The sequence below is a fragment of the Scyliorhinus torazame genome, unplaced genomic scaffold (assembly GCF_047496885.1).
Source record: "Scyliorhinus torazame isolate Kashiwa2021f unplaced genomic scaffold, sScyTor2.1 scaffold_623, whole genome shotgun sequence".
Lineage (NCBI taxonomy): Eukaryota > Metazoa > Chordata > Chondrichthyes > Carcharhiniformes > Scyliorhinidae > Scyliorhinus > Scyliorhinus torazame.
In genome coordinates, this window is record NW_027308350.1 from 88,442 (window position 1) to 115,077 (window position 26,636).

Sequence of the window (26,636 nt, forward strand, 5' to 3'; positions counted from 1 at the left end):
ATGTCCATCCTTGGACTGTTTGTAATGTTCCAGTGAAGCCCAGCGCAAACTGGAGGAACAGCACCTCATCTTCCGATTAGGCACGTTACAGCCTTCCAGGCTTAACATGTAGTTCAACAACTTCAGACTGTTAACTCTCTCCTCTAACTTCATCACATTTTTATTTCTATCAATTTATTTTAATTTCTTCCATCGGTCGGTTTTTCCATCACCATTGCCTACCCTTTCCCCCCACTAGGGCCACATTTTCCCTGTTCCAAGTTGTTCTTTGACACACTGCATACCTCTGTTCTGCCATTAACAGTTGGATCTCTCAAAGTGCCCTTCTTTGTATTATGACCCCCATTTACATTCCCTTTGTCTTTTTGTCCACGACATCTTTGTCAATCTCCACCTATCACTGGCTCTCTATCCAGCTCAACTGCTCCATGCCCCACCCCCCCACATCAGCGTTAATCTCATCCCATCTCATCCTAGTTCTCTCCATCTTTGACAAAGAGACTCGAAACACTAGCTCCGTTCTCTCTCCACAGATGCTGTCAGACCTGTTGAGATTGTCCAGCATTCTTTGGTTGGCGGGGTGTATTGCGATGGAGCAGCGCCTTACCATATCCGGGTGTATGAAGCTTTTGGTGCTCCCGGAGTCCAGCAGGCAAGAGGTCACGTGGCCGTTGATTGTCACGCTGGTCGATGCGATGGCCAGGTTGTGTGGACGAGACCGATTGATCGTCACTGAGGCGAGTCGTGGTCGGTCGTCGCTGCCGTCGGATGATGGGGAGCCTGGGGGGGCCCAGATCCTAGAATGCTGTCGGTCGGTCCATGCCCAGTGGGGAAGACAAGATGGCAGCGCCTGAAGATCCTGCGGGGGACAAAATGGCGGCGCCCATGGGCCGCACGTTGCGGGGGTTGGACAAGATGGCGGCGCCCATGGGCCGCACGTGGACTGAGGGGGAAAAGATGGCGGCACCCACTGGCCGCGCATGGTCCGGGGAGATGAAGATGGCGGCGCCCATTGTGTGTAGACTAGGGGGGTGGGGCAATAGCGGCGACTGCGCGGGCCTGGCACACCGCGGCGAAGTGCCCCTTTTTGCCGCAAGCCTTGTAAAGGGCCGCGTGGGCCGGGCAGCGTTGGCGAGGGTGTTTCTGCTGGCCGCAGGAGTAACATCGGGGACCCCAGGGGTGCGCGGGCTGGCGCGTGGCGCAGGCGTACTGGCTGGGTAAGGCCCCCGCTGGGGCGGCCGTCTGTGGGGTCCACGATGCGTAGGAGGGGTGGGCCGCTCGGCTGGGGGGGTAGGCCTGAATGTTGCGCGAGGTTACCATCATAGAGAGCGCTAGCTTCTTTGTCTCAGCTAGATCGAGCGTGGGCCCTTCTAACAGTCTTTGGCGTATGAGGTCCGACCCAATGCCCATAACGAACGCGTCCCGCATAAGGAGGTTCGAATGTTCAGTGGCCGTAACGGCCTGACAGTCACAGTCTCGGGTGAGTGTGATTAGGGACCGCCAGAAGTCTTCTATGGACTCACCAGGGAGTTGAGAGCGAGTGGCGAGTACATGCCTGGCGAAGAGAGTGTTCGGCTTCTGTGCGTAATTTTCTTTGAAAAGCGCCACGGCGTCGGCGTAGTTCGGGGCGTCCTGGATCAGCGGAAACACGTTGGAGCTCAACCTTGAGTACAGGATCTGTATCTTCTGAGCCTCCGGAACAGGGGTGGTCGCGGAGTTGATATACGCCTCGAAGCAACCTAGCCAGTGATTAAAGTCCTTTTTGGCGTTGTTTGATTGCGGATCCAGCTGCAGGCGATCTGGCTTGATACGGAGGTCCATCTTTTAGAAAATCTTAGAGCAAAAAATTGAGGCACGATCAATTGAACAAAGACTAGAGTTGGATACAACTGAGGCTTTATTGCTCTAAGATGTGTGGCCTCCCACAGCAGCTGGTGAAATGGCTGCTGAATGGAGGACACACATATTTATACTCCGCCTACTGGGTGGAGCCAGCAAGCAAGGACTACCGGCAAACCTGTAGTACAGGTCCTACCTTACATCACCTAATAAATGTGTAACAGTGGTTTACCACTGTGACTTTGGGAGGTGAAATCAGGTTTACAGGGAAGAGAGAAGGTTCCTCCTAGTTTTAATTCTGCAGGTGTGGCACTACCTACAATAGAAGCCATGGCTGTTTCTAGATGCCTTTCTCAGTCTCTGCCTGGGTTGAAGCTTTTCCTAGGTGGTTTTCTGTGGATCTGCCGTTTCCTGATCTTTTCAGTGTTTTTTTCCAAGTAAGGCAAGATAACCATTCTTATGATATGACCTGTAAAAGTAAGTAAAGTCGCATAGTCTCAGATGACCATAAGCTGATTTCCCCTTTGAGGAGGAGAGCTATCTGGTGGTGATTTAACCCGAGGATCATCACATCTCAGGCGCGGAGCATGGTTGAGAAGGCGGGCCTTCATGAATAACCTCAGCCGGTACGAGAATTGAACCCGCGCTGTTGGCCTCGCTCGGCATCACAAACCAACTGTCAAACCAACTGAGCTAAACCAGCCTCTCCTGAAGCAGTCGTATCCCCAAGTAGCAATAATACTTGGACAATATTCAGGCTTGGGCCGATATGTGGCAGGTTATCTTTGTGCCACACAAGATAATGACCATCTCTAACAAGAGAAAATCTAACCATCTCCCCATGACATCCAATAGCACACCATCCCTATCAGTATCAACATCTTCGGGGTTATCATGGACCAGAAACTGAACTGGACCAGCCATATAAAAACTGTAGCTACAATAGAAGGGCAAAAGCTGAGAAATCACTTCCAGACTCTCCAAAGCCTGCCCACCATCTACAAGGAGCATGATGGAATCCTCTCCATGTGCCTCAATGAATGAGGCTCCAACAACACTGAAGAAGCTCAATACCATCCAGGAAAATGCAGACTTTTGACTGACACCCCATTCACCACCTTCAACAGTTACTCTCTCCAACACCGACACACAGTGGCAGCAATGTGTACAATCTAAAAGATGCACTTCAACAATTCAACAGCAACTTCCAAACCCATAACCTCTAACACGTAGGAGTACAAGGGCAGCAGGTGCATGGGAACACCACCACCTCCAAGCTCTCCTCCAAGCCACAATGCATTCTGACAGTACTATATCGACATTTGTTCATTGTCACTAGGTCAATATCCTGGAACTCCCTTCTTAACAGTACCTACACTGCAAGTACTGCGGTGGTTACAGAAGGTGGCTCACCACCACTTCCCAAGGGCAATTAGAGTTGGGCAATAAATGCTTGCCTAGCCAGCAAGGCCCACAAGAGCAGAAAAAAAAGAGAAAAATAATTGAAATCCACAGTTCTGCCTGGTAGCCGGGAGCCATCTGAAGAACAGACTTTAAACTCAGTTCAAGATTTTTTTCAAATGTGTCTTTCAGAATAGTTTTCCTAAAAAAACATTACATCATAACTGCCCGCCATAACACTCAGGACATTGAATACATTGCTGCATCTAACCTGAATGAAGCCCAACCAGTCCCTAGCCACCATCATCCAAACTGACTAGCTGAACTTGTTCTCAAATTGAACAACTTATTTAACTCCACTCACTTTATCCAAGTAAAAGGTTTTGCTATGTGAACGAGTATGTGTCCCAGCTAGGCCTGCTGTTTTATGGGATATATGGAAGATTCTTTCACTCCTACTCAGGTTTCCTCCTTCACCACTTTTCCAGTTCTGATGACTGTATCAGTGTCATTTCCTGCTCTTGACCTGAACTGAAACATTATCAACTTTCCTTCCGATTTCCATCCTCTTTTGGCTTTTACATGGTCCCTCCCAATTCTTCCCTTCCATTCCTCAACTTATTTGTTGGCTATCTACCAAAATTAGTAAAAGTCCACTTATTTCCACAATTACCTTGACCATACTTCTTCACATCCAGTTTCCAGTAAGGAATCTATTCCATTCTCCCAATTTATTGGTCTCTATCACATCTGTTCTGAAGATTCAACTTTCCAAACTAGTGCTTAAGACATGTTTACCTTTTTCCTCAACTGGGAATTCCACCTTCCACTGTGGTTAACAGAGCATTCAACCATATCCATTCCATATCTCAAACTTTTCTCTCACCCCGTCCCCTCACTCCCATAACACAATTGGGTACCCATGTCCTCAACTTCAGCTTCCAGATTGAACGGCTTAAGCTCTTCCATTTCGCCACCTCCAGCACGATGCCATCCCTAAAGTCATCCTCTTGTTTGTTTTTTGCTTTTAGAAGGCACCTTCCCAGCATAATACACTGGTCTGTTCTTTAATCACCCCCAAAACACCCTTCTCATCCCACAGATCCCACAACACCTGCCCTATCATTTTGTTCCTTCACACCACCCAAGATCTCAAACAGTCCTTCCAGTAAAGCAGTGATTAACTTGGACATATTTCAATATAGAAGCTGCATTCACTGCTCACAATGCAGTTCCCTCTACACTGGGAAAATGAAACTCCGACTTGGTGAATGCCTTCTGGAACACCTTCATTCAGTTCTTAAGCTTGACCCAATTCCAGTTGCCTGTCATTTTAATTCTCCACTTGACTCTGGCTGGGAAGTTTGCTAGTGTCACTCGGGAGGATTTAAACTAGTATGGCAGGGGGGTGGGAACAAGCGCGTTAGCTTAGAAGGAGCCATAACTGAAGTGGAAATAGAGAACAAAAATAAGAAAACAACATCACCCTCAGGCAGAGCAAAAAAGGTGACAAGTGTGAGAAGGGAGGTGGTCAATGAGGGACTGACAGTATTATACCTTAATGCGTGCAGTATACGGAACAAGGTAAATGAGCTTGTTGCACACATTGAAATTGGCCGGTATGATGCTGTGGGCATCACAGAGACGTGGCTGCAAGGGGATCAGGGCTGGGATCTAAATACACAAGGATATGTGTCCTATCAAAAGGACAGGCAGATGGGCAAAGGGGGCAGGGTTGCATTGTTAGTAAGGAATGAAGTTAAATCGATATAGGATCAGAATGCATAGTATCTGTGTGGGTAGAGTTGAAGAATCGCAAAGGTAAAAAGACCCTGATGAGAGTTATGTACAGGCCTCCTAGCAGTAGTCAGGATGTGGGGCAGAAAATAAATCAGGAGATAGAGAAAGCATGTAAAAAATGCAATATCACAATAATCATGGGGGACTTCAATATGCAGATGCACTGGGAAAATCAGATTGGTAGTGGATCCCAAGAAAAGGAATTTGTGGAATGATTAAGAGATGGTTATTTGGAGCAGCTTGTGGGACCACTAGGGAACAGGCAATTCTGGATTTGGGATGTGTAATGAGGCAGACTTGATTAAGGATCTTAAGGTCAAGGAACCCTTAGGGAGCAGTGACCACAATATGATAGAATTTACCCTGCAGTTTGAGAGGGGGAAGCTGGAATCAGATGTAACGGTATTACAATTAAATAAGAGTAACTACAAAGACATGATCAGTGGGCAGCAAGGTAGCATTGTGGATAGCACAATTGCTTCACAGCTCCAGGGTCCCAGGTTCGATTCCGGCTTGGGTCACTGTCTGTGCGGAGTTTGCACATCCTCCCCGTGTGTGCGTGGGTTTCCTCCGGGTGCTCCGGTTTCCTCCCACAGTCCAAAGATGTGCAGGTTAGGTGGATTGGCCATGGTAAATTGCCTTCGTGTCCAAAATTGCCCTTAGTGTTGGGTGGGGTTACTGGGTTATGGGGATAGGGTGGAGGTGTTGACCTTGGGTGGGGTGCTCTTTCCAAGAGCCGGTACAGACTCGATGGGCCGAATGGCCTCCTTCTGCACTGTAAATTCTATGATCTATGATTGGATTGGATTGGATTGGATTTGTTTATTGTCACGTGTACCGAGGTACAGTGAAAAATATTTTTCTGCGAGCAGCTCAACAGATCATTAAGTACATGAGAAGAAAAGGGAATAAAAGAAAATACATAATAGGGCAACACAACATATACAATGTAACTACATAAGCACTGGCATCGGATGAAGAATACAGGGTGTAGTGTTAATGAAGCCAGTCCATAAGAGGGTCATTTAGGAGTCTGGTGACAGTGGGGAAGCTGTTTTTGAGTCTGTTCGTGCGTGAACTCAGAGGAGGAGCTGGCCAGAGTTGATTGGAAAATGAGCCTAGCAGGGAAGACAGTGGAGCAGCAATGACTGAATTTTGGGGAGGTTATTCGGGAGTCACAGCAGAAATTCATCCTAAGGAGGAGGAAACATGCATCCATGGTTGATGAGGGAAGTGAAGGACAGCATAAAAGAAAAAGAAAAATCATAAAAAGTGGTGAGGATTAGTGGGAAGCCAAAGGATTGGGAAGCCTTTAAAAGCAAGCAAAGGACAACTAAAAAAGCAATAAGGGGAGAGAAGATAAAATATGAGTGCAAGCAAGCTAGCAATATAAAAGAAGATAGGAAGAGTTTTTTTCATTATATAAAAGGTAAGACAGAGGCAAACATAGACATTGGACCACTGGAAAACATGGCTGGAGAAGTAATACTAGGAAACAAAGAAATGGCAGACGAACTGAATAGTTACTTTGCATCACTCTTCACGGTGAAGACACCAGTGGGATGCCAGAGCATCAGGGGAATCAGGGGGCAGAGGTGAGTGCAGTGGCCATCACTAAGGAGAAGGTTCTGGGGAAACTGAAAGGTCAGGTGGGTAAGTCACCTGGACCGGATGGACCATGTTAGATGTTTTAGTTGCTGTGATGTGAAGAGTCTAAAGTTCTGTTCCTTTTTCACCGACACATATTTATTTCATTTCAACAGACTTTGCACAAAACTCTAACTACACATCACCTGACAGAGGCCACGTGAAGCCTCTTTACATATCAGTGTCAATTAATGGATACTTAACATAAATGGGACACCTAATTGCAATGTCTCTTAACCCATTACTTAACAGTCTCCCCTTCCTTGGAGAAAAAAAAATAATTAGGTGAAAACAAAATTTCAAGAAACTCAAAAACACACACGCAATTCCACCCCGCCCTTTTTTTCCAGTTTTTTTTGTTTGGACGAGAAGGAAAAAAAAATTCACAGAAACACGCGCCCTTCATTAACAATATCCAAAAGTTTCTGTGAACTCGCCCCTCTTTCCTTAAAACAGTCTGACAGTTGATAGCTACTATCGACCCATTTATTTTTTGTTATTTCCCCTCTGTCCAACATCTGCTTCAAACTTGCGATGTCTATCCGTAACCTCTTTTCATTGACACTTTTTGTAGAGTGCACATTTTCCCACTATGAGTTTCAAGTCCCTAAGGTCACCTAAAACCGGGAACTTCAAAACACACTCCTGCATTTTTAGTTTGGCCAACGCTTTATTTGCTCTTATTATGTCTTCCACTTTGGGATCATTCATTTTTGTACTTAACTCTAAGACATCAAAACCCACGTCCGATCTAGTCTGTCTACCTAACCAGTTCAGTTGCCCAATTAAACTTCGCAGTTGCTCTTTTTCTATCTTTGAAACCATTGCGTCTTTTTGTGAAACTCGACCACGACTAATTGCTATTGGGCTGATGCTTTCCAAATAAGATTGCTGACGTAAAGTTGCCCCTAACTTAGTATGTTCAATTTCCAGTCCAATATATTTAAATGCACCGGAAGCCTGACTTCCAACCCTGAATTCTTTCCTCAAACCAGAGATTACAATAGCTTCAAAATCACTAGACCCACCCCACAAAAAATCAGCGATTTATCATGCCCCGTGCATTTCTGGGGTTCATCTTCCTATTGTAGGTTCTAACTGGGTTTCTGGCTTCATAATTTCCTTGTCTCGGTCTCCTTCTATAGCCTTGAGCCCTGTTCGTAGCCATACGATTTTGCCATCCTGTTAGTAATGTATCTTCCATATTCTGCCTTATTGCAGGCTGACCTATTTGGGTCATCAGAGCCATCGGAATCGAATGTTTCCCCAGAAACCTTTGTAAAGCTTTTGTCATCTGTTCGAATAAGGTATCCTTATCAGTAAACTGAACTCCTGTCAAAACCAGGAGCCTATCCATGTTGCTCATTCTAGCACAGTCAAGTAATTTAAAGGCCAACACAGACTGTGGAAATTCCAGGTTGTGTTTCTGCAGCCTTTTATATAGTCTGCCAAATTCCATTATATAGTCTTCCATGGAGATATCCTCCATTTTCCGGAACTTATCAAAATCCGACCATGCTTCATACGCACTTAACAAGTCATCTTTCTTCTAAATCTTATCCATATAATGTAATAAAGTCTCCAGACCTTCTTCGGAGTCTAACTCTTCCAATTCCAGCTCAGAAAGCACTTTGTTTTGGATTTTACTGCCATATGGTAAAGAAAGAGCCAATGCCATACCTTGTTTTCTCTTTCCGAAAGCAGTTACCTTAGTCCACATAACTACTGCACTTCTCCATTGGTCGTACGATTCCCTTTCAGAAAATAAGGGAGGATAGTCATATCCAGCCATCTTTATCCTCAGTTCAGCCATATATCCTTTTTCTTTTCTCACTCACTCCTTGGTTTGATCTGGAAGTTGTATCTTTCAACCGTTCACATTTACACAGCAACCATCCTCTGCTACCAATTGTTAAGACGTTTTAGTTGCTGTGATATGAAGAGTCTAAAGTTCTGTTCCTTTTTCACCAACACACATTTATTTCATTCCAACAGCCTTCGCACAAAACTCTAACTACACATCACCTGACAGAGGCCACCTGAAGCCCCTTTACATATCAGTGTCAATTACTGGATACTTAACATAAATGAGACAACTAATTGCAATGTCTCTTAACCCATTACTTAACAGACTACATCCCAGGGTTCTAAAGGAGAGCTGAGGAGATTATTGAGGCATTGGTGGTGATCTTTCAGGAATCACTGGAGGCAGGAAGGGTCCCAGAGGACTGGAAAGTGACTAATGTAACACCGCTGTTTAAGAAGGGAGGGAGGCAGAAAACAAGAAATTGTAGGCCGGGGAAGCAAGGGTGCTCCAGAAGTATTTGGATAGGCTAGGAGAGTGGGCAATGAAGTGGCAGATGACCATACAATGCGGAAAAGTGTGAGGTTATGCACTTTGGATGGAAGAATTTAGGAATATACTATTTTCTAAATGGGGAAATGCTTTGGAAATCAGAAGCACAAAGGGACATGGGAGTCCTTGTTCACGATTCTCTTAAGCTTAACGTGCAGGTTTAGTCGACAGTTAGGAAGGCAAATGCAATGTTAGCATTCATGTCAAGAGGGCTAGAATACAAGACCAGGGATGTACTTCTGAGGCTGTATAAGGCTATGGTCAGACCCAATTTGGAGTATTGTGAGCAGTTATGGGCCACGTATCTAATGAAGGATGTGCTGGCCAGAGGAGGTCCACAAGAATGATCCCTGGAATGAGAGCTTGTTGTATGAGGAACGGTTGAGGATTCTGGGTCTGTACTCGTTGGAGTTAGAAGGATGAGGGGGGATCATATTGAAACTTACAGGATACTGCGAGGCCTGGATAGAGTGGACATGGAGAGGATGTTTCCACTTGTAGGAAAAACTAGAACCAGAGGACACAGTCTCAGACTAAAGGGACGATCCTTTAAAACAGAGATGAAGAGGAATTTCTTCAGCCAGAGGGTGGTGAATTTGTGGAACTTTTGCCGTGGAAGGCTGTGGAGGCCAAATCACTGAGTGTCTTTAAGACAGAGATAGATGGGTTCTTGATTAATATGGGGATCAGAGGTTATGGGGAGAAGGCAGGAGAATGGGGATGAGAAAAATATCATCCATGATTGAATGGTGGAGCAGACTCGATGGGTCGTGTGGGCTAATTCTGCTCCTATGTCTTACGGTCTTATGGACTCCTGCAGTGTTCCAACAAAACTCAATGTAAGCTGAAGAGCTGCATCTCATTTTTCGATTGTGTACATTACAACCTTGTCAACTCAACAATAAACTCAGATTGTAACTGCTGCTCCTATTTAATTTCCTTTTTTTTTTCTTACGAGTTTTGATTTTTCCTTTTGGACAGCTATTCGCACTTCCTCTAGATATATCTTATATTCCTTCACTACTACGTTTTGCTTTGCATGCCCAACCTTTTTATCATTTAACCTTTCGTGCCTTCCACTTTATTGTAGAACTTCTAGTGTTCTTTTTCCCACCCTGTCCCCTTTCACTGACACTAAACATGTTAAAAGCTGTTACCCAGTTCTCCTGAAAATTCAATGATCTGAAACGTTAACTCCATTTCTCTCTCTACAGATGCTACCAGATCAAATAACAGCATTTCCAGCATCATCTGTTCTTATTTCAGATTTTCAGCATCGGCAGTCTTTTGCTCTTCTACCTCATCATGAAATGTCCTGAATAGACCTGGCTAACAGGGCCTTCACTGACCAAACATAGACTTCAGTTCATGAGACCAAGGCCTAGAATTCTAGTAAAATTTCACAGACTAATATAAGAGACAAAGGGTTATTTGATGCTCTCAGTTTCCAACAGTACAGATGATTACCCAGGATGCCTTGTCTTCTTTGAAACCAGGTAGTGGCAGCCTTACATACATTATTGAGCTGAAAAGGATCCAGTAATGGAAATCAGAAACTGTCAGGGATCACCTGGCCTGGGCAGTTGGGTATATTGGGTACATGGCATCTTTGTAATTGGAGAAGGGAAATCAGGTGTAATTCAACATTTAAACCAGCCCTATCACTATCTTAGTGAGGCACTCAGCACATGGTCTATGTCTGAGTGGCACGCTGTGAGCTCTGTGCTCTGAGCTATCTCCTGGTAGAATGAGCGGGAACTGTGGTGTTCCCTGTTTTATAGTGCGTGCTCTCACTGGTGATTGGCTGCGATGTTATGTGTGTGCTGGTTGGTCCAACTACCTGTCCATCAGTATATGTGTGATTGCACCATGATATGCTGATGTGGATATCATGACAATCTCCAAAAACTCTGTTGTCCAACAATGTATAGGAAAGGGTGTAAGCACAGAGGGTATGGAAGCATTTTATCCAAGGAAGGGAGAAACTGACAAGATTCTACAGTAAGTGTGACAGGCAAGCCTAGGGCGTGGGCCAGCATGTGGTAGACTTGTGGAGATCACAATCTTCTTCCCAGAGCACATCAGATAATATAATTCATGATCATGCCTAATTACTGCTGCTCAAATACTATAATAATGTAATATATCTAATTTTGCTTATAATTAATAAAATATATTATCAGGGTTTTTTTTTAAAACATAGCTCAAGTCAAATCATTTGGAACTTGAGTGAAAGGACTAATTGGCCAGAAACCCCAGAATCTAGAGCAAAGGGTAATTCCAGGGCTCCTTCAACTAGTTACCCTGGAAAGGGATCTTCTGGAATTTGATGCCCTTGTTCAAAATAGACTCACATTGGTTACTTTCATTAATGAAGAAATCACTCAATTTTCCCTTTGAAGACCCCAACCTATTTCAGGAGATTAGGAAAAAATGAACTTCTAAAAGAAAGCAACAATGGGATAAGGTTCACAGGTAGAGAATAGCTACCAACAATATTAGATCAATTTGAGACCCTTTCCATTAGCAGAGCACCACTTAGACAGAGGGAAAAGTTCTCAACAATCTCTTGGAAGAAGTAGACTTCCATGGGTATGACATATTTCAAGATTTTCCAAGGGATACCGGTATCCAGGTATCCAGAGGCTACTCCCTTACAGAAGATAGTATCAAAACACATTATCAATTAATTGGTAAAGATATTTTCCAAGTTAGAAATTGCAAAAAGGATTCTGATTGATCAGAGATTTATATCTAAACTAATAGGAGATCTGTGCATTATTAAAAATTGAAGCTCTACAAACCTCAGAAAATCATTCCCAGACTGGTTCAATCTAGAACCACAAATTACAAAGTTTACCAACCTGGGAGATCACAAAAGGAGCAAATCTTACAAAGCAATGGAGAGATCAGGTGATCCTTTAATTTCCAATAGAGCTTCTATTGGCAAACATTTCACTCCATATATTCTACTAATTCCTTTAATTATTTTCAACACCTCAATCTGATCACCCCTTAGTCTTCTATATTCAAAGAAAAGCAAGCCTAGTCCTGTAACTCTATAGAAAGCATTGCCTGGTATAGCTGAGGAACCCATTCTGGCATGGCAGTCTCTGCTGCATTTTCTGCAGAGGAAGATAGTGGGCTGAGATGTTGCACGATTCGTTGGCCTCTGTTTTCTCTGGGCCCTCTTCTCAGCCAGCTGAGCTTTTTGTTCCTGCTCCCCTCTTCCAATGCCCCTCCAAACAATTAGCTTTCAGAGATCATGGCATCAACGACTGCCTTCCGGCTGTCAGTGTTAATGTCCACCATCTTCATATTGTGCTTGCAGGTGTCCTTGTAAAGGAAATATAAACACTGAGGAGATTTTTAACCCAGCAGCCAGTTCAAGGCAGACAAGCTATCACGCATCCAATGAACATGGCCGAGTCAACTTAGACAGCGTTGACTTACTAATGAGAGCATGCTGATGGAATTAGAATGCTCCAGGACCGCTGAAATCATACTGGGATTTGGCATAGATGCATTCAGTCAGGATGTGCAGTCTGCCAAGGGCCACATTGGCAAATACATTTCCTAGAATGCTTAAAAGGCAATGCCTTGGTAGTTTTTACAATCACTGTGATTGCCTTTGTTCTTAAACACAGTCACAATATTTACATCATGCATATTCTGGGGCGCTGCATCCTTCTTCCAGCAGAGAGAGAATTTGCGCTACAGATGCTACAGGAGTGCTGGTTCCCTGTGCTTAATGAGTTCAGGCAGTATAGCACTGAAGCCTAAAGCTTTGTCCATGGCAAGTGAGTCAATAGCTTTGTTAAGCTCCTCCATTGGAGGTTCAAGATTCAGCTCTGCCATGGCAGGTAGGCTTTCGACATGGTATTTCGGAGCTGATTCTGCCATGTTACCTCCTGTTGATCCCTGAGAGGCTTCAGAGTGTGTAGACAGTATTCTGGCCAATTCTTTTCTGGTTTTTCGAACTTGGGTATCACAGAGATAAGAGAACAGCCAAATTCCAGGATTTTTCCAAGAGGATAAAGACCCGTGGCGCCAGAAAAATGGTAAAGAGGTCAAGTTTCCAATGGGAGCCATCTGATGCGCATCTTCTGCTTACATTATGCCAAAATCCCCAGGGAGAACCTGTGCATTTAAATTGTGGGACTATTGAGTTTCTTCAGGATAGGCAGCATGGCTGATGTCAGTACAATGATGTCATTTCTGCTTAAAAGGGTTGCATTGTGAAAGATCACCCTAGGCTCACCCCCTGCCTATAACCCCACCTAACCTACACATCTTTGGAAACCAAGGGGAAATTTAGCATGGCAACTCCACCTAACTCCATTTCGTTGGACAGTGGGAGGAAACCAGAGCACCCGGAGGGAACCCACGCAGGTGGTGGTGGTGGTGGTGGTGGTGAGTTGTCAGTAACCATATTTAGCCAGGAGTTAGAAGAGGTTTAACCTATCTAACTTTTCCTGGATAACTATTCTTTGGAATCAAATGCTCCAAAGTCTCCAATTTAAATCGGAGTTTCAAATGGTTCCAGATGCAGAGTAAATGCCCATCAGAAATTTAAACTTCCTGGGAAGTTCCCATGCAGTCCTTGCATGGGAACTTCCAGGAGTCCACCAGCATCTATTCTGGAGTATCCTCTGGGGTACCACTCCCTGGGAACAGAAGATCTGGGCTATTACGTTAACATTTTACTGAAAGATACCTATACATCTCCACAATAATTTAGTAACAAACAAGATTCATTTTTACCTGCATGTTAGCCTCTGCTTTACCAGTGCTGTGAAAATCTCCAAAAAGAGTTTGTGATGAGGATGACAACTAAACCTTCTTTCATTCTTATAGTTGACACTTTGGTGAAGAATTAGAAGGAAAAAAATCACTTTCAGCATGTTTCATAAAGTTTTTTTCATACATTTATCATTTTCAAACTTTATATTGGTCCTGCCACTTTTAAAGCATGCTGTACAAAACTGAAGTACCAAGGCACCATCCCTTTCTGTATAGTAGGTGAGGATGAATTTTGAAATATAATCTACTTTGTCTGTACAGTCAGAGTTAAATATTCACACTGTTTCAATGTTTAATATTCCTGTATTTATCATTACTTTGGAATAATTTGATGAGGGTAGCCAGTTCTGAGAGGAGTGGTAGCTCTTACAACAACACTCGGTGCTCAGGATTATTCTCTATGAACTAAAATAAAATAAAACAAAATTTAAAATTGAAATCATCCATATATTCTAATAATAATAATCCTTATTATTGTCACAAGTAGGCTTACATTAACACTGCAATGACGTTACTGTGAAAATCCCCTAGTCGCCACATTCCGGCGCCTGTTCGGGTACACTGAGGGAGAATTCAGAATATCCAATTCATAAACAAAATCCATAATAAGTATGGTGAAATAATCAGTTTAACCTACTCAGAGTGGGGATACTTGTTCTTACGTACGTTTGCTAAATATAAACATTCACCATCATATTAAACTTTAGTTGTTCAAATTAAGGTTGTAGGCAAACGTTCTCTATTCATCCAATGTTAGTCCCAAGTAGCATCTATGTATTTTAAATTAGTAACTGAATACATACATCTACAACACTTTCTTTCATCAAGCATCTTTTAATTTATGTTAAAAACATGTCACAGTAGCGCGGCTAAGTGGAGCAGTGGTTAGCACTGCTTCCTCAAACAACGAGGACCCGGGTTCAATCCCGGCCCTGGGTCATTGTCCATGTGAGTTTGCATATTCTCCCCTTGTCTGCATGGGCCTCACCCCCACAACCCAAAGATGTGTGGGGGAGGTAGATTGACCACTCTAAATTGCCCTTTAATTGGAAAAAAATCATGTCGCAGGAGGTGCTGAAGATGTGCATTCAGGTCAGGTGGCCCTGTTTATGGGACATCACAGCTCACAATCTGTATTGAACTGATGCTGTTGGGCATCAGTGGTCTTAATTGGGTACTATACAATAAGTTCCAAATAGCTAGAAATTTAAAAACAGATAGCAGCAGCACTCTGCAAAATGCCACAGTGAAAGGATGCAACTTCATTTCTGATACTTTGTTGTGTTCTAAGTTTAACATCAATGTGGGACAGTGTGAAATGAAAGTCAGCTGCACACAGGTAGAGAGGGTGACATTATTGATCTGAATTATAAGACGTCTAGACAAGCTGGTTACTTGTTAAAATCTGGCTTAAAAATCATTCCAGAATATCATAGATTATCATAGAATTTACAGTGCCGAAGGAGGCCATTCGGCCCATCAAGTCTGCACCGGCTCTTGGAAAGAGCACCCTACCCAAGTTCAGTACCTCCACCCTATCCCCATAACCCAGTAACCCCACCCAACACTAAGGGCAATTTTGGACACCAAGGGCAATTTATCATGAACAATCCACCTAACCCGCACATCTTTGGACTGTGGGAGGAAACCGGAGCACCCGGAGGAAACCCACACACACACGGGGAGGATGTGCAGACTCCGCACAGACAGTGACCCAAGCCGGAATCGAACCTGGGACCCTGGAGCTGTGAAGCAATTGTGCTATCCACAATGCTACCGTGCTGCACGGTATACTATAATGCACGGCAGAAGCAAGGTTAAAGAATGAAGCGACAGGAGTCCCAAGATTAAACTGAAACACCAATGAATCTTTATTATACAAACTTGAACAAAACAAAGACGAGCAATAACGACTTAATAGGTACATTGACCAAATAAGATAATGGATGTGATTTAATGGCTGCGTTGCACTTAAGCGAGAGCACGACGAGGTTGCTAAATAGTGGGTAAAGCCAAAAATGAGAACCAAGTTGGGCGCCAATTTGATTTGCGATCTACCGGCCCTTACCATAGCGAGAAACCAATAATCACCACTTAAGCCCAATCTCCATAAAATTAACAGGAACGACCCCCTATCCAGCACCATCCTCCTCTCCCCCCGCCCCCGTCTCGCATCGCCACCACCGATCAAATGGCTCCCCAGTAAGTGGTCACGCTGGCACCGATTACTACTCCTTTTTTAAAAAGTGAAACTGGCGGAGGATCTGCTGCGGAGACCCAAGGAGTTAGTAGCCATCTTCACACTTGCGAAGAGCCAGAGGTACTGTGCTGCCCCAGTGCTTGGAAGGGGTGGGGGAGCAACCTGGGAGCTAACCTCGGTTGGGGTGGGCTGCCATGGGGTGCAGGGCATGGGGCGGGGGGGGGGGGGGGCATGGTCTCGACTGGGGGGGTGGGTCTAATCACCCGTGGTCCTGCTTTACCAACCCCAGGAACTTGTGTAACCTTTCCAGGGACAACCCTAGCCCATGTCTGAGCACCAATAACTCCCACTGACCACTGGCGTTGCGGCTGAAGGCTATTGGAAATTGGCAATCATAGTTAAGTGAGAACCTCACATTTCCCAAGTGGATCCCCATGAGTAGGCATGTCATGCAGCAAGCGGGAGTTAATGCCTAGCATCCCAATCAAACAGTGATGCCTGGACGCTGTGCCTGAACACTGGAGGAAGCAACAGCACGGATGCAATGTCCAACATTCGAACACCTAGGGGCTGGGACCCTGCGCCAGGATATTACCGCAGCCAGAGAGTGGATAGGTGCACCAGTGAAGGGACCTGCGCCCGGTTACGTGCAGATGCCTGGGGTGTCGGATGCGACGGGATGTCTGGGCAGGCCGTGGCAGGGGGTGGGGAGCAATGGGGAGACTGGAGGGGCCGTGGGTGGAAGACACCACTGGTTTTCAGTCACTCACCCTCTCCCAATTGCTTGAAAAGTATGGACGATATTTTGGACCCCGTGGAACGTGCCCTAATGCTGCTGCTGGCAGGCCAGGCGGCCTGATGCTGGAGAAGGCTGCGGCAGCAGCATCAACAGAGACTGCTGGGCCCCACCCCACACCCTGAAGATCCGGCCGCCCATCAGGCCAGTGAGGGACCCAGAGGGGGAGGCCCGCAACACCTCAAGCTGTACAGGTGTCGCTGGTCTTTTGAATGCCGGATAGCGCGTGCAGAAGGAGGCACTTCCTCAACAAGGGAGTAGTGCGGCACCTGTGCCATGTCCTCTCGGATTTGGCACCATGTGGAGGAGGATACCTGCTCCCGGTGGCCATTAAGGATCTCCACAGCCCTGAACTTCTTGCCTCAGGATCATTCCAGGGCTCGAGTAGGGAATTGTGTGGCATCTCACAAGCTACAGCCCACAAGTGCATCCGTCAAGTCATGGATGCCGTGTTTGCTGTTAACCTGTTGAAAAATCGCCGTCAACCCCCCTTGAATATTTTGGCCGCACCCTATTGTCTGCATCATCTCTGGGTAAACCTGGTCCAGAGGCTCGACATCTGACTGGGACCCAGCTGGGTCCCTCACTGCTATCTCACCTTGGCATTTCTGCCTCCACCTGATGCATATGGAGATGTGGGGTGCTCACCAGAATATGCCCCAGAAGTCTGTCCACTACCGTTGCACACCAAAGGTCTGTCTCTCTGCACCAACTCAGGGCCCCGCCCTGTAGGTCAGCAGGAATGTATCATGGATGGATTTGTAGGAAGGGGTGGGGGTGGGGGGGGTATGTGTTGTCCATACCCCTGACCAAATCTCTCTCCTCCCCTCCTCCCACCACCCCCCCAGTCAGTGAAACTGGAGGCAATCAGAGAGTTTCATGCGCATTGGCCCACACGCACACATCTTGCAATCTTGTGGCTTCCCATGCCTGCCTGGGCCCCATGTCCTGTCCATCCTCCCCCTCCCCCGCATCTTCCCCCTTGGACGAGGCCTGGAATTCATCCTCCTCCTCCAGCACGCTGTTTCGCTGCTGCGCGATGTTGTGGAGGACGCAGCAGGCCGCCACGATGTGGGCGACCATCTCAGCATCATACTGGAGGGCCCCTCCACAGCGGTCCAGGCACCTGAACTGCATCTTCATGAGGCTGAAGCACCGCTCGATCATGCTACTGGTTGCATCATGGGCGTCATTGTAGCGGGTCTCAGTGTCAGTCTGTGGCCTCCGGATAGGTGTCATCAGCCACGACTGCAGTGGATAACCCCAATCGCCCAACAGCCAACCCCCCAGCCGGGGGAGGGGAGAGGCATCTCGAACATGTGAGGAATCATCGAGTGTGCCAGGATGAAGGCGTCAGGCACACTGCCCGGGTATCGGGCACAGACGTGCATGATGCACAGTTGATGGTCAAATATCAGCTGCACATTCATCGAGTGCAACCCCTTTCAGTTTGTGTAGAGCGACCTGTCATCTGCAGGTAATCGTAGGGGAGCATGCATCACGTCAATCACCCCCTTGAACTGGGGCATGTTGGCAATGGCGGCAAACCTGCTGCTCGGGCATCCTGGTGGGCTCGATCCACATTGAAGTGGATGTATTGTGCTGACTGGGCATATAGGGCCTCCATGACAGCACAGATGCAACTGTGCACATAGGTCTGAGAGATCCTGGACAGGTCCCGACTCGGCGCCTGGAAGGATCAGGCCGACCATCACCTTGACGTCCACCGGGAGCGGGTGTCCTCCCTCAAACCCCCACGGTGCCAGGTGTGCCATGATCTGTTAGATATGTTGCACTATCTCCCTACTCAGCTGGAGTCTTTGATTGCATGCCCGGTCGGGCAGTTCCTCGAATGACAGGGGCTGCCGGTACACGCGGGGCCTCATGCAGCACCTCCTTGGAACCTCCTCCTCCTCGGCCTATTGGGGGGCTGGCTCTCCATCCTGGGTGGCTGCCTCCTGTTCCTCGGAGGCATGCTCCGTTGCTGCAGCTTCCTCCTCCTCCACGAGCAACACCGGTTCATACAGTCGCAATGCATTCCCCAGGGCTGCAGTGACTCGCAGGAAGGCCGCCATTGCTTGTTGAATTCCAAATTCCATTGTCTGCAGGGGTGTAAGGCCGATATGTTAGCATGGTGCATAGACCGGTGCCCAACCAGGTCCAAAGGGCTACATGGTGGCCCTGGTTGGCACTGTGGGCTCTGCCCCCTTATGTCCCCCCCCTACCACCCATCTCCGCACCATTGGCCACATTGTCATTTGGCACTGTGGGGACTCTGGCCCTGGCACCCGTCCCGGATGCCAGGGGTACCGTCGGCTGCCGCTGCTCATGCCAGGGTACGCTCCATGGCCCCTGTCTGGTGCCCCCGTAGGGGCCAATGTGGGCATCACCCTGGGTGAGCCGCCTGATGCCGGGCTAGCGGGTGGCAGCCTGGTTTGGGGGGGGGGGGATATGGCGGAGAATACCCATATGGACGGTGTCACTGAAGAACAAGGGGCCAAGGTGGGTGGTCAGTGGAGTGCGCAGCAAGATGGCTGCCTTGTGGCCGCGGCAACGGCGGTCCATGACTGGACAATGCCCCAGTCCATGGGAGGTCGCCCTGGCCACTCGCCCCCCCCATCCCTGGCCCCAGCCAGCCGAGTGTCTGGCCCGGCAGCCACAGTCGCGTGTCTCCATGTCCTACCTCCTCTGTCTCCCTCATCAGCCACGACACCGGTTTTACGATTTTTAAAAGCACAAAACCCATCGGAGGGGGAGAATCGCGGAGGTCCCGGAGAAAACCGGGTCAGGCCCATTACCGATATGCGGTGTTTACTATACGTGCGTTCCAGACCGTAGTGACGCCGCTGTGGAGGTGACGGAGAATTGCGATTTGCCGTGAAATCAGCGCCCGCCATGGTTTTGGGGTTGGAATTTATTCTCCGTCCAATTGCGTTTCCTGATTTCGGCATCAGCCAACGGCGAATCCACCCCTCGTCTTTAAAGGTCGAGGAACTATATGACAGTATAATGATAATTTGGACTGAAGGCTTTACCTTTGTTTTAAAAGAGTTGGCTTTAAACTCATTCAGATTTGTGACTATTTCTTATCTTTTGAGACTTTAAGTGTTTGTAAATCAGTTGCAACCAACTTCCCTACTACAACCTTCGTCTCTGATAAGTTGATTTTAAAACCACCAAGCCTGGACATTTTTGAAATTTAAAATGATAGCTGCTATTCCATGCAATCAAAGGAAAAGGCAATTTATTTGAGTTTAAATAGATAAATGGAATTTTTAAGTTCAAATGAATAATTAATACACCCACAACAAACTTGAGATAGAGCAAACTCAGAGGATTTGTTTATTTCCACACACTCAAATGCGAAAGGATGGTCATCACGTAGGGCAAAGGGCACAGAGTAAAGAACTATTGTTTCATATGAATCCAGAGTCCAGAATCAAAAGCCCAGTGGTATGTTCCTTCATAGTGGTTGGAAGGCTTAAAACATGAAGCTGGATCGTTCATTTTTTCAGTAGAGTTGACTGCCTCAATGAAATAGGCGTGCAGAGATGAATTATTCTTGTAGACGTATTCTTGTATAGAAATTCAGAAGTTCCAGTAGAAACAATGTAGATGGGGGACAGGTATTCAAACTTGGATAAAACCCTTTTCCTGAGCAGCTGCATGGTAGGTGGAAGATGGCAGACTGCCATGCAGTCCAGCAAGAAAATAGAACTGGTTCTCCAAGCTGGGGGTGGGGGTCATATCGCATGATTCGCAACACTCTACTTTGGCTTTGTCTGGGTTCCTGAGATTGTCAACGGTTCAACCATTAACAATTTGAAAGGAAGTTGCAGGGTCTTTCGTCCTCGCAGCCTACTTGGTACTGGTGGCCAGGCCTGCGTTATGAAATGTAGACAACTTTTGCATAATTACATTTGAATTTTGTCTCTGCAGCTCACAGTCATTAGCATCTCTTCACAGATACCCAGATGTCAGCTTCTCTACTGCCAGAAAGGTCCTTTTGTTTGAAATTCACAGCCAGACATGGCTTCAGTCATTTTAAAGACTTTGTCCAGTTATTAAAATTTTAGGAGAAAGCCATTAGGCTATCTATATATTTTATAAAAATATAGAGTGTGAGATCTAAACCCCCTGACAAAAATAATAGGCAACATCTACAAGATGGATACAAGCAAAAGAAGAACTGGAGGATTGAGAATAGAACTTGGGGTTTTACAACAGACCAAAGAGGGATTTTAAACAATTATCAGAAAGAGGCTACTTAACCTTAGCAGTATAATCCAAGCATTAAAGGATGCATGCACCAAAATGGCAGTTCGAGCCTGACTAACCTGTCACCAGAATCCAGAGAATTACTGGTCACAAAGTCGGTGTGTGGAGGGGAGGTTGTGGTGAGATGAGAAAACGATATCCTCAAATCTTTGTTAATCATGCCCCAAAGAATTAAAATGGCACTAATAGATGGGGGGGTAAGTCCCAGGATTGATACAGGGCAAGTCGGTAAATAAATTGGGCTCGCATGGATACATAACAAATGGAACTAATAGTATGCTGTTTATAACTATGGATGAGTATGGTGTGGAATCAAAACACTGTATTGTGTGCACCTGAAATACCGTAAGGCCACTAAGCAACAACTCTCCTGTAACAATCTTGGTGGGACCTCAGTTCAGACATCCTAACCGACCAAAAGAATTATCTCTATGGAAATTGAGTTGTGCACATGGTGCAAATAGGACTTAGGTCCCAGTCCCAACCATTCTCTAGTGTACTCAGGAAAATCAAATTATCGAGAAGAGGTGAAGAGCCCAGATTCCACCACATCAATGGGATACAAGATCAATCATAAGAGACCAGACTGTTTTAGAATGCAGAATTCATGAGGGTCCAGCAGGATCCCTGGATGACTACATAGGGGGACCAGTGGCTCCCCAGGCTAGAAGTGTGGCCAGGATACTGACGTAGTGCAAATAAGTATGAAATCCCCATGTGGCCATTAATTGGGTCAAGAAAATTGGGCTATCTGGAACAATATAGACAGAGAAACTTTGCCTTGGGATGTATAGCTTCCTCTAAGAAGGAAGTATAAACATGGCTACTGTCACCATTGATTCGGAAAGAAAGTCTCTCCCTTGCATGTATGCTTGAATAAACCAACTTGATGACTCTCTCCAGACTGTGTGGTGACTGAATATCCGACAACAACAGCTAGAGATATGAGGAGGATGTTTCCCCTTGCTAGGAATCCCAGGATTAACAGCAGAGTCTTATAATAAGGGGTTGGTCATTTAGGAGTGAGGTTAGGAGAAATTACTTCACTCAGTGTATTGTGGATCTGAGGAATTCTCTACCTCTTGAGAAATATAACAGAGATCAACTGATTTCTGGATACTCAGAAATAAGGGGGTATTGGCAGTAGGTTTGAAAAATTAAGGTGAGATAAAAGATCTATCATAATCATATTGAATGGTGAAACCAACTAAATAGCTTCTTGTTTCTTATGTTCAATACCTAAAAGTCTCAAGTTCCACAGCCTCAGTTGATTGTTGCTGCTGCTCTCCGTATCGGATTCCATCATTTTGTTTCCCTTGAACAAAATGTTGCTGCTGTGATTTAGCTACAACTCCACGTCCTTTGTCAAAATTTAGAGCTGGCAACTAAACAAACACAAACAAAACAATATTAATCTGTTATTTTACATTGTGGTTCAATACAAGTAGAGATTTGTCTTCGAATTTTTGTTATCACCAAACATTAATTCTTAAATTTAGGGAAAAATGGCATACACTGATAATTTATACAATCAAGTCAACTATAATTCCCAGTATTTCTAAAAATGATTGGTTAAAAGTTACAAAATCGAGGGAGAAGGAATCCTCCTTCTTCTCCCATGTTCACAAAGTCGACTCTCGTATTGACTTCTTTGTAGTGGGTCGGTGCTTCCAGGTGTAGAAGGGGCGCAATACTCCACAATAGCAATTTCGGACCATGCACCACACCACGTGGACGTGAGGCTGGAGACGGGCCGGTCCCAGCGACCCCGATGGAGGCTAGACACAGCCCTCCTCGACGACAAGGCGTTCTGCAAAAAAATGTCACATGCCATCGACGGGTATGGAATCTGCAACCAAAATGAAGAGGTTTCACGCTCCACATTCTGGGAAGCACTGAAGGCAGTGATAAGGGGGGAAATAATAGCATACAGAGCTCGCAAGGACAGGAAGGAAAGGGCGGCTAGGCAACGGCTGTCAGATTCCATATTGGAAGTGGATCGATGGTACTCCATGGCCCCGACCGTGCAGCCGCTGGAGAGGAAAACACTACAAATGGAATTTGGCATGCTTTCTACTGGGAAAGCAGTGAACCAGTTCCACCAGACACAGGGGATATTTTTTGAGCATGGAAAAAAGGCCAGCAGCCTACTGGCTCACCAGTTGAGAAAGCAGGCAGCCATGAGGGAGATAGTGCAGGTGAGGGACAGGAACAGCAGGCTAGTCACAGATCCAAATAAGATCAACAAGATCTCTACGACCCTCTACTGGGAGCAGTACACCTCCGAGCCCCTGGAGGGAGACTCAAAGATGAATCAGGTTCTCGACGGGCTGGACATACCAATTGTGGGGGAGGAAAAGAAACAGGGACTGGAGGCACCGTTAGTACTGCGGGGAAGTCATGGAATGCATCAACTCCATGCAGTTGGGGAAGACACCGGGTCCAGACGGATTCCCAGTGGACTTCGATAAACAGTTTGCGGCAGCACTGGCCTCACACCAGCGGGGGATATTTAATGATTCGGTGTTGAGAGGGGCCCGGCCGCTCATGCTGGCATAGGCCTCAATTTCACCAATCTCAAAACAAAACAAAGATCCGACAGAGTGCGGGTCATACAGACCCACCTCACTCCTGGACACTGGCGCTAAAATCTTAGTGAAAGTCCTGGTGAGGTGACTGGAGAGTTGCATGCCAGAGGCAATCGTGAAAGATCAGACAGGTCTGTTAAGGACAGACAACTAACAGCAAACAGCACGCCTGCTGAGCGTGATTATGACCCCACCCAGGGAGGAGGCACCAGAAGTGATCATCTCCCTAGACGCAGAGAAGGCCTTCAGCAGAGCTGAATGGAGGTACCTCATGGAGATGTTGGAATGGTTTGGGTTTGGGCCAGGGTTCACCTCATGAGTGAAACTACTGTACAGTGCTCCCATGGCGAGAATACGAACAGCTACACCAGCTTTGAAATCACCAGCTGCACAGAGGCACGAAGCAGGGATGCTCATTGCCCCGCTGTTATTTTTCCTGGCTATTGCCTTCAGGTAATCACAGGGGTGGAATGGCATTCAGAGAGCACAGATTCTCACTCTATGAAAATGACCTACTCCTCTATGTCTCAAACCCCCTAGCCAGCTTGGGAGGAATAATGGAACTCCTAAGGGAGTTCAGAGCTTTCTCAGGTTACAAACCTATCCTGATGATGCACGATCAATTGCACAATGACTAAAGTTGGGTACAACTGCGGCTTTATTGCAGTCAGATGCGTGGCCTCCTGCTGCAGCTGGCGAAATGGCAGGGCACTGGAGGTCATGCATATTTATACAGTTCTCCCTGGGCGGAGCCGGCCGGCAGGAGCTACCGGCGAACCTGTAGTGCAGGTCCTACCTTACATCTCGTATTACAGTGGATCACCACATTCACCACCTGTTAAAAATGAGTCCAGCGGGGGTGACGTGAAACTATATACAATTAGTGCAATTATGTACAGTGGTAGGGAAAGAAAAGTCCATGTTGACGGTCCGGAGTCCGTCAACGGTTCAGCCGGTCCGGTGCTTTGGTGCTTCGTTGGGAGCGGCGTAACGGTGGCGGTGAAGTCAGTGCTGGCGGTCATGGTGGTGGTGGCAGCGATGGCGGTGCTGATGCTAGCCAGTCATCAGGGAACTCCGGGAGCGTGCAGAAGTCCTCTTCGTCCTCTTGTGCAGAAAAGGGGAGGGGGGGTGGTCTGGTGGGGTCAATATTGGCGGCGTGGTGGGCGGGGGGGCGCATTGGTGGGGGGGGGGGGCGGGGGGGGGGGGGGGGCGGTGGTGGATCCTGATGGTGCCAGGTCCCTGAGTGAGACAGTGTCTTGGCGGCCGTCGGGGAACTCAACGTAGGCATATTGAGGGTTGGCATGGAGCAGGTGAACCCTGTCCACCAAGGGGTCCGCCTTGTGGTCCTGGAGCAGCGAGCCAATTCGGGAGCGACACCCCGGATGTGGACTTCCTGGGGAAGGTGAAAACACGTTCATGGGGTGTATTATTAGTGGAGGCGCACAATAGTGACCGGATGGAGTGTAGCGCGTCAGGGAGGACCTCCTGCCAGTGAGAGGCTGGGAGGTTCCTGGACCGTAGGGCCAGTTGGACGGCCCTCCAAACCGTCCCATTCTACAGTTCTACTTGCCCGTTTCCCAAGGTGTTGTAGCTCGTCGTCCTGCTGGAGGCTATACCCCTGCTGAGCAGAACCTGACGCAGCTCACCGCTCATGAATGAGGATCCCCTGTCACTGTGGATGTAGGCGGGGAAACCGAACAAACCGAAGATGGTGCTGAGGGCCTTGATGACGGTGGCAGACGTCATATCGGGGCATGGGATGGCGAAGGGGAATCTGGAGTACTCGTCGACCACACTGAGAATGTACGTGTTACGGTCGGTGGAGGGGAGGGGCCCTTTGAAATCCACGCTGAGGCTTTCAAAGGGGTGGGAAGCCTTCACCAGGCGCGCACGGTCTGGCCGGTAGAAGTGCGGCTTGCACTCCGCACAGACCTGGCAGTCCCTGGTGACTGTCCTTACTTCCTCGACGGAGTAGGGCAGATTGCGAGCTTTGACCAGATGGTACAATCGAGTGACCCCTGGGTGACAATGGCTGTCGTGTAGGGCCGGAGTTGGTCCACTTGTGCGCTGGCACATGTACCTCGGGAGAGGGCATCTGGCGGCTCGTTGAGTTTACTGGGGCGATACAAGATCTCGTAATTATAGGTGGAGAGTTCGATTCAACACCGCAAGATTTTATCATTTTTGATCTTGCCCCGCTGTGTGTTAGTGAACATGAAGGCTACCGACCGTTGGTCCGTAAGGAGCGTGAATCTCTTACCGGCCAGGTAACGCCTCCAATGCCGCACAGCTTCAACGATAGCTTGGGCCTCCTTTTCGACGGATGCGTGTCAAATTTCAGAGGCATGAAGGGTGCGGGAAAGAATGCCACGGGTCTGCCTGACTGGTTTAGAGTGCCGGCAAGAGCGACGTCTGAAGCGTCGCTTTCTACTTGGAAAAGCAGTGACTCATCCGCTGCGCGCATCCTGGCCTTGGCGATGTCTGCTCTGATGCGGGCGAAAGTGTGTTATGCCTCGACCGCGAGGGGGAATTGGGTGGACTGGATGAGTGGGCGGGCCTTGTCCGCATAGTTTGGGACCCACTGAGCGTAGTAAGAAAAGAACCCCAGGCAGCGTTTGAGCGCCTTGGGGCAGTGCTGGAGGGGAAGTTCTATGAGGGGGCGCATGCGGTCGGGGTCGGGCCCGAGAAGTCCGTTTTGGACTATATAGCTGAGAATGGCTAACCGGGTCGTGCTGAACACACATTTCTCTTTGTTGTAGGTCAGATTGAGAAGAGTGGCAGTGCGGAGGAAAGGTGGCCCGCAAACCGTACTGGTCGACCATTCGGTCCATCTCTCTTTGGAAGACCGAGACCCCATTTGTGACACCGAAAGGGACCCTAAGAAAGTGGTAGAGGCGACCATCCGCCTCGAAGGCAGTATATGGCCAG

The 26,636-nt window shown here is 47.2% G+C and overlaps 1 protein-coding gene across 1 annotated transcript in view; it reads right to left on the bottom strand.

Annotated features, from left to right (window-relative positions):
• LOC140406562 (serine/threonine-protein kinase Nek10-like) overlaps positions 1–22,838 on the bottom strand; it is a gene marked incomplete at its 3' end in the record, with an annotated part of 104,035 nt that extends 81,197 nt beyond the window's left edge. The window contains exons 1-3 of the mRNA XM_072494558.1: positions 22,815–22,838; positions 22,360–22,505; positions 13,808–13,906 (exon numbers count right to left, since the gene is read on the bottom strand). Coding sequence (XP_072350659.1) covers positions 13,808–13,906; positions 22,360–22,505; positions 22,815–22,838 — 269 coding nt within the window. The remainder of the gene's footprint in view (positions 1–13,807; positions 13,907–22,359; positions 22,506–22,814) is intronic.
• Positions 22,839–26,636: the final 3,798 nt, after the last annotated feature.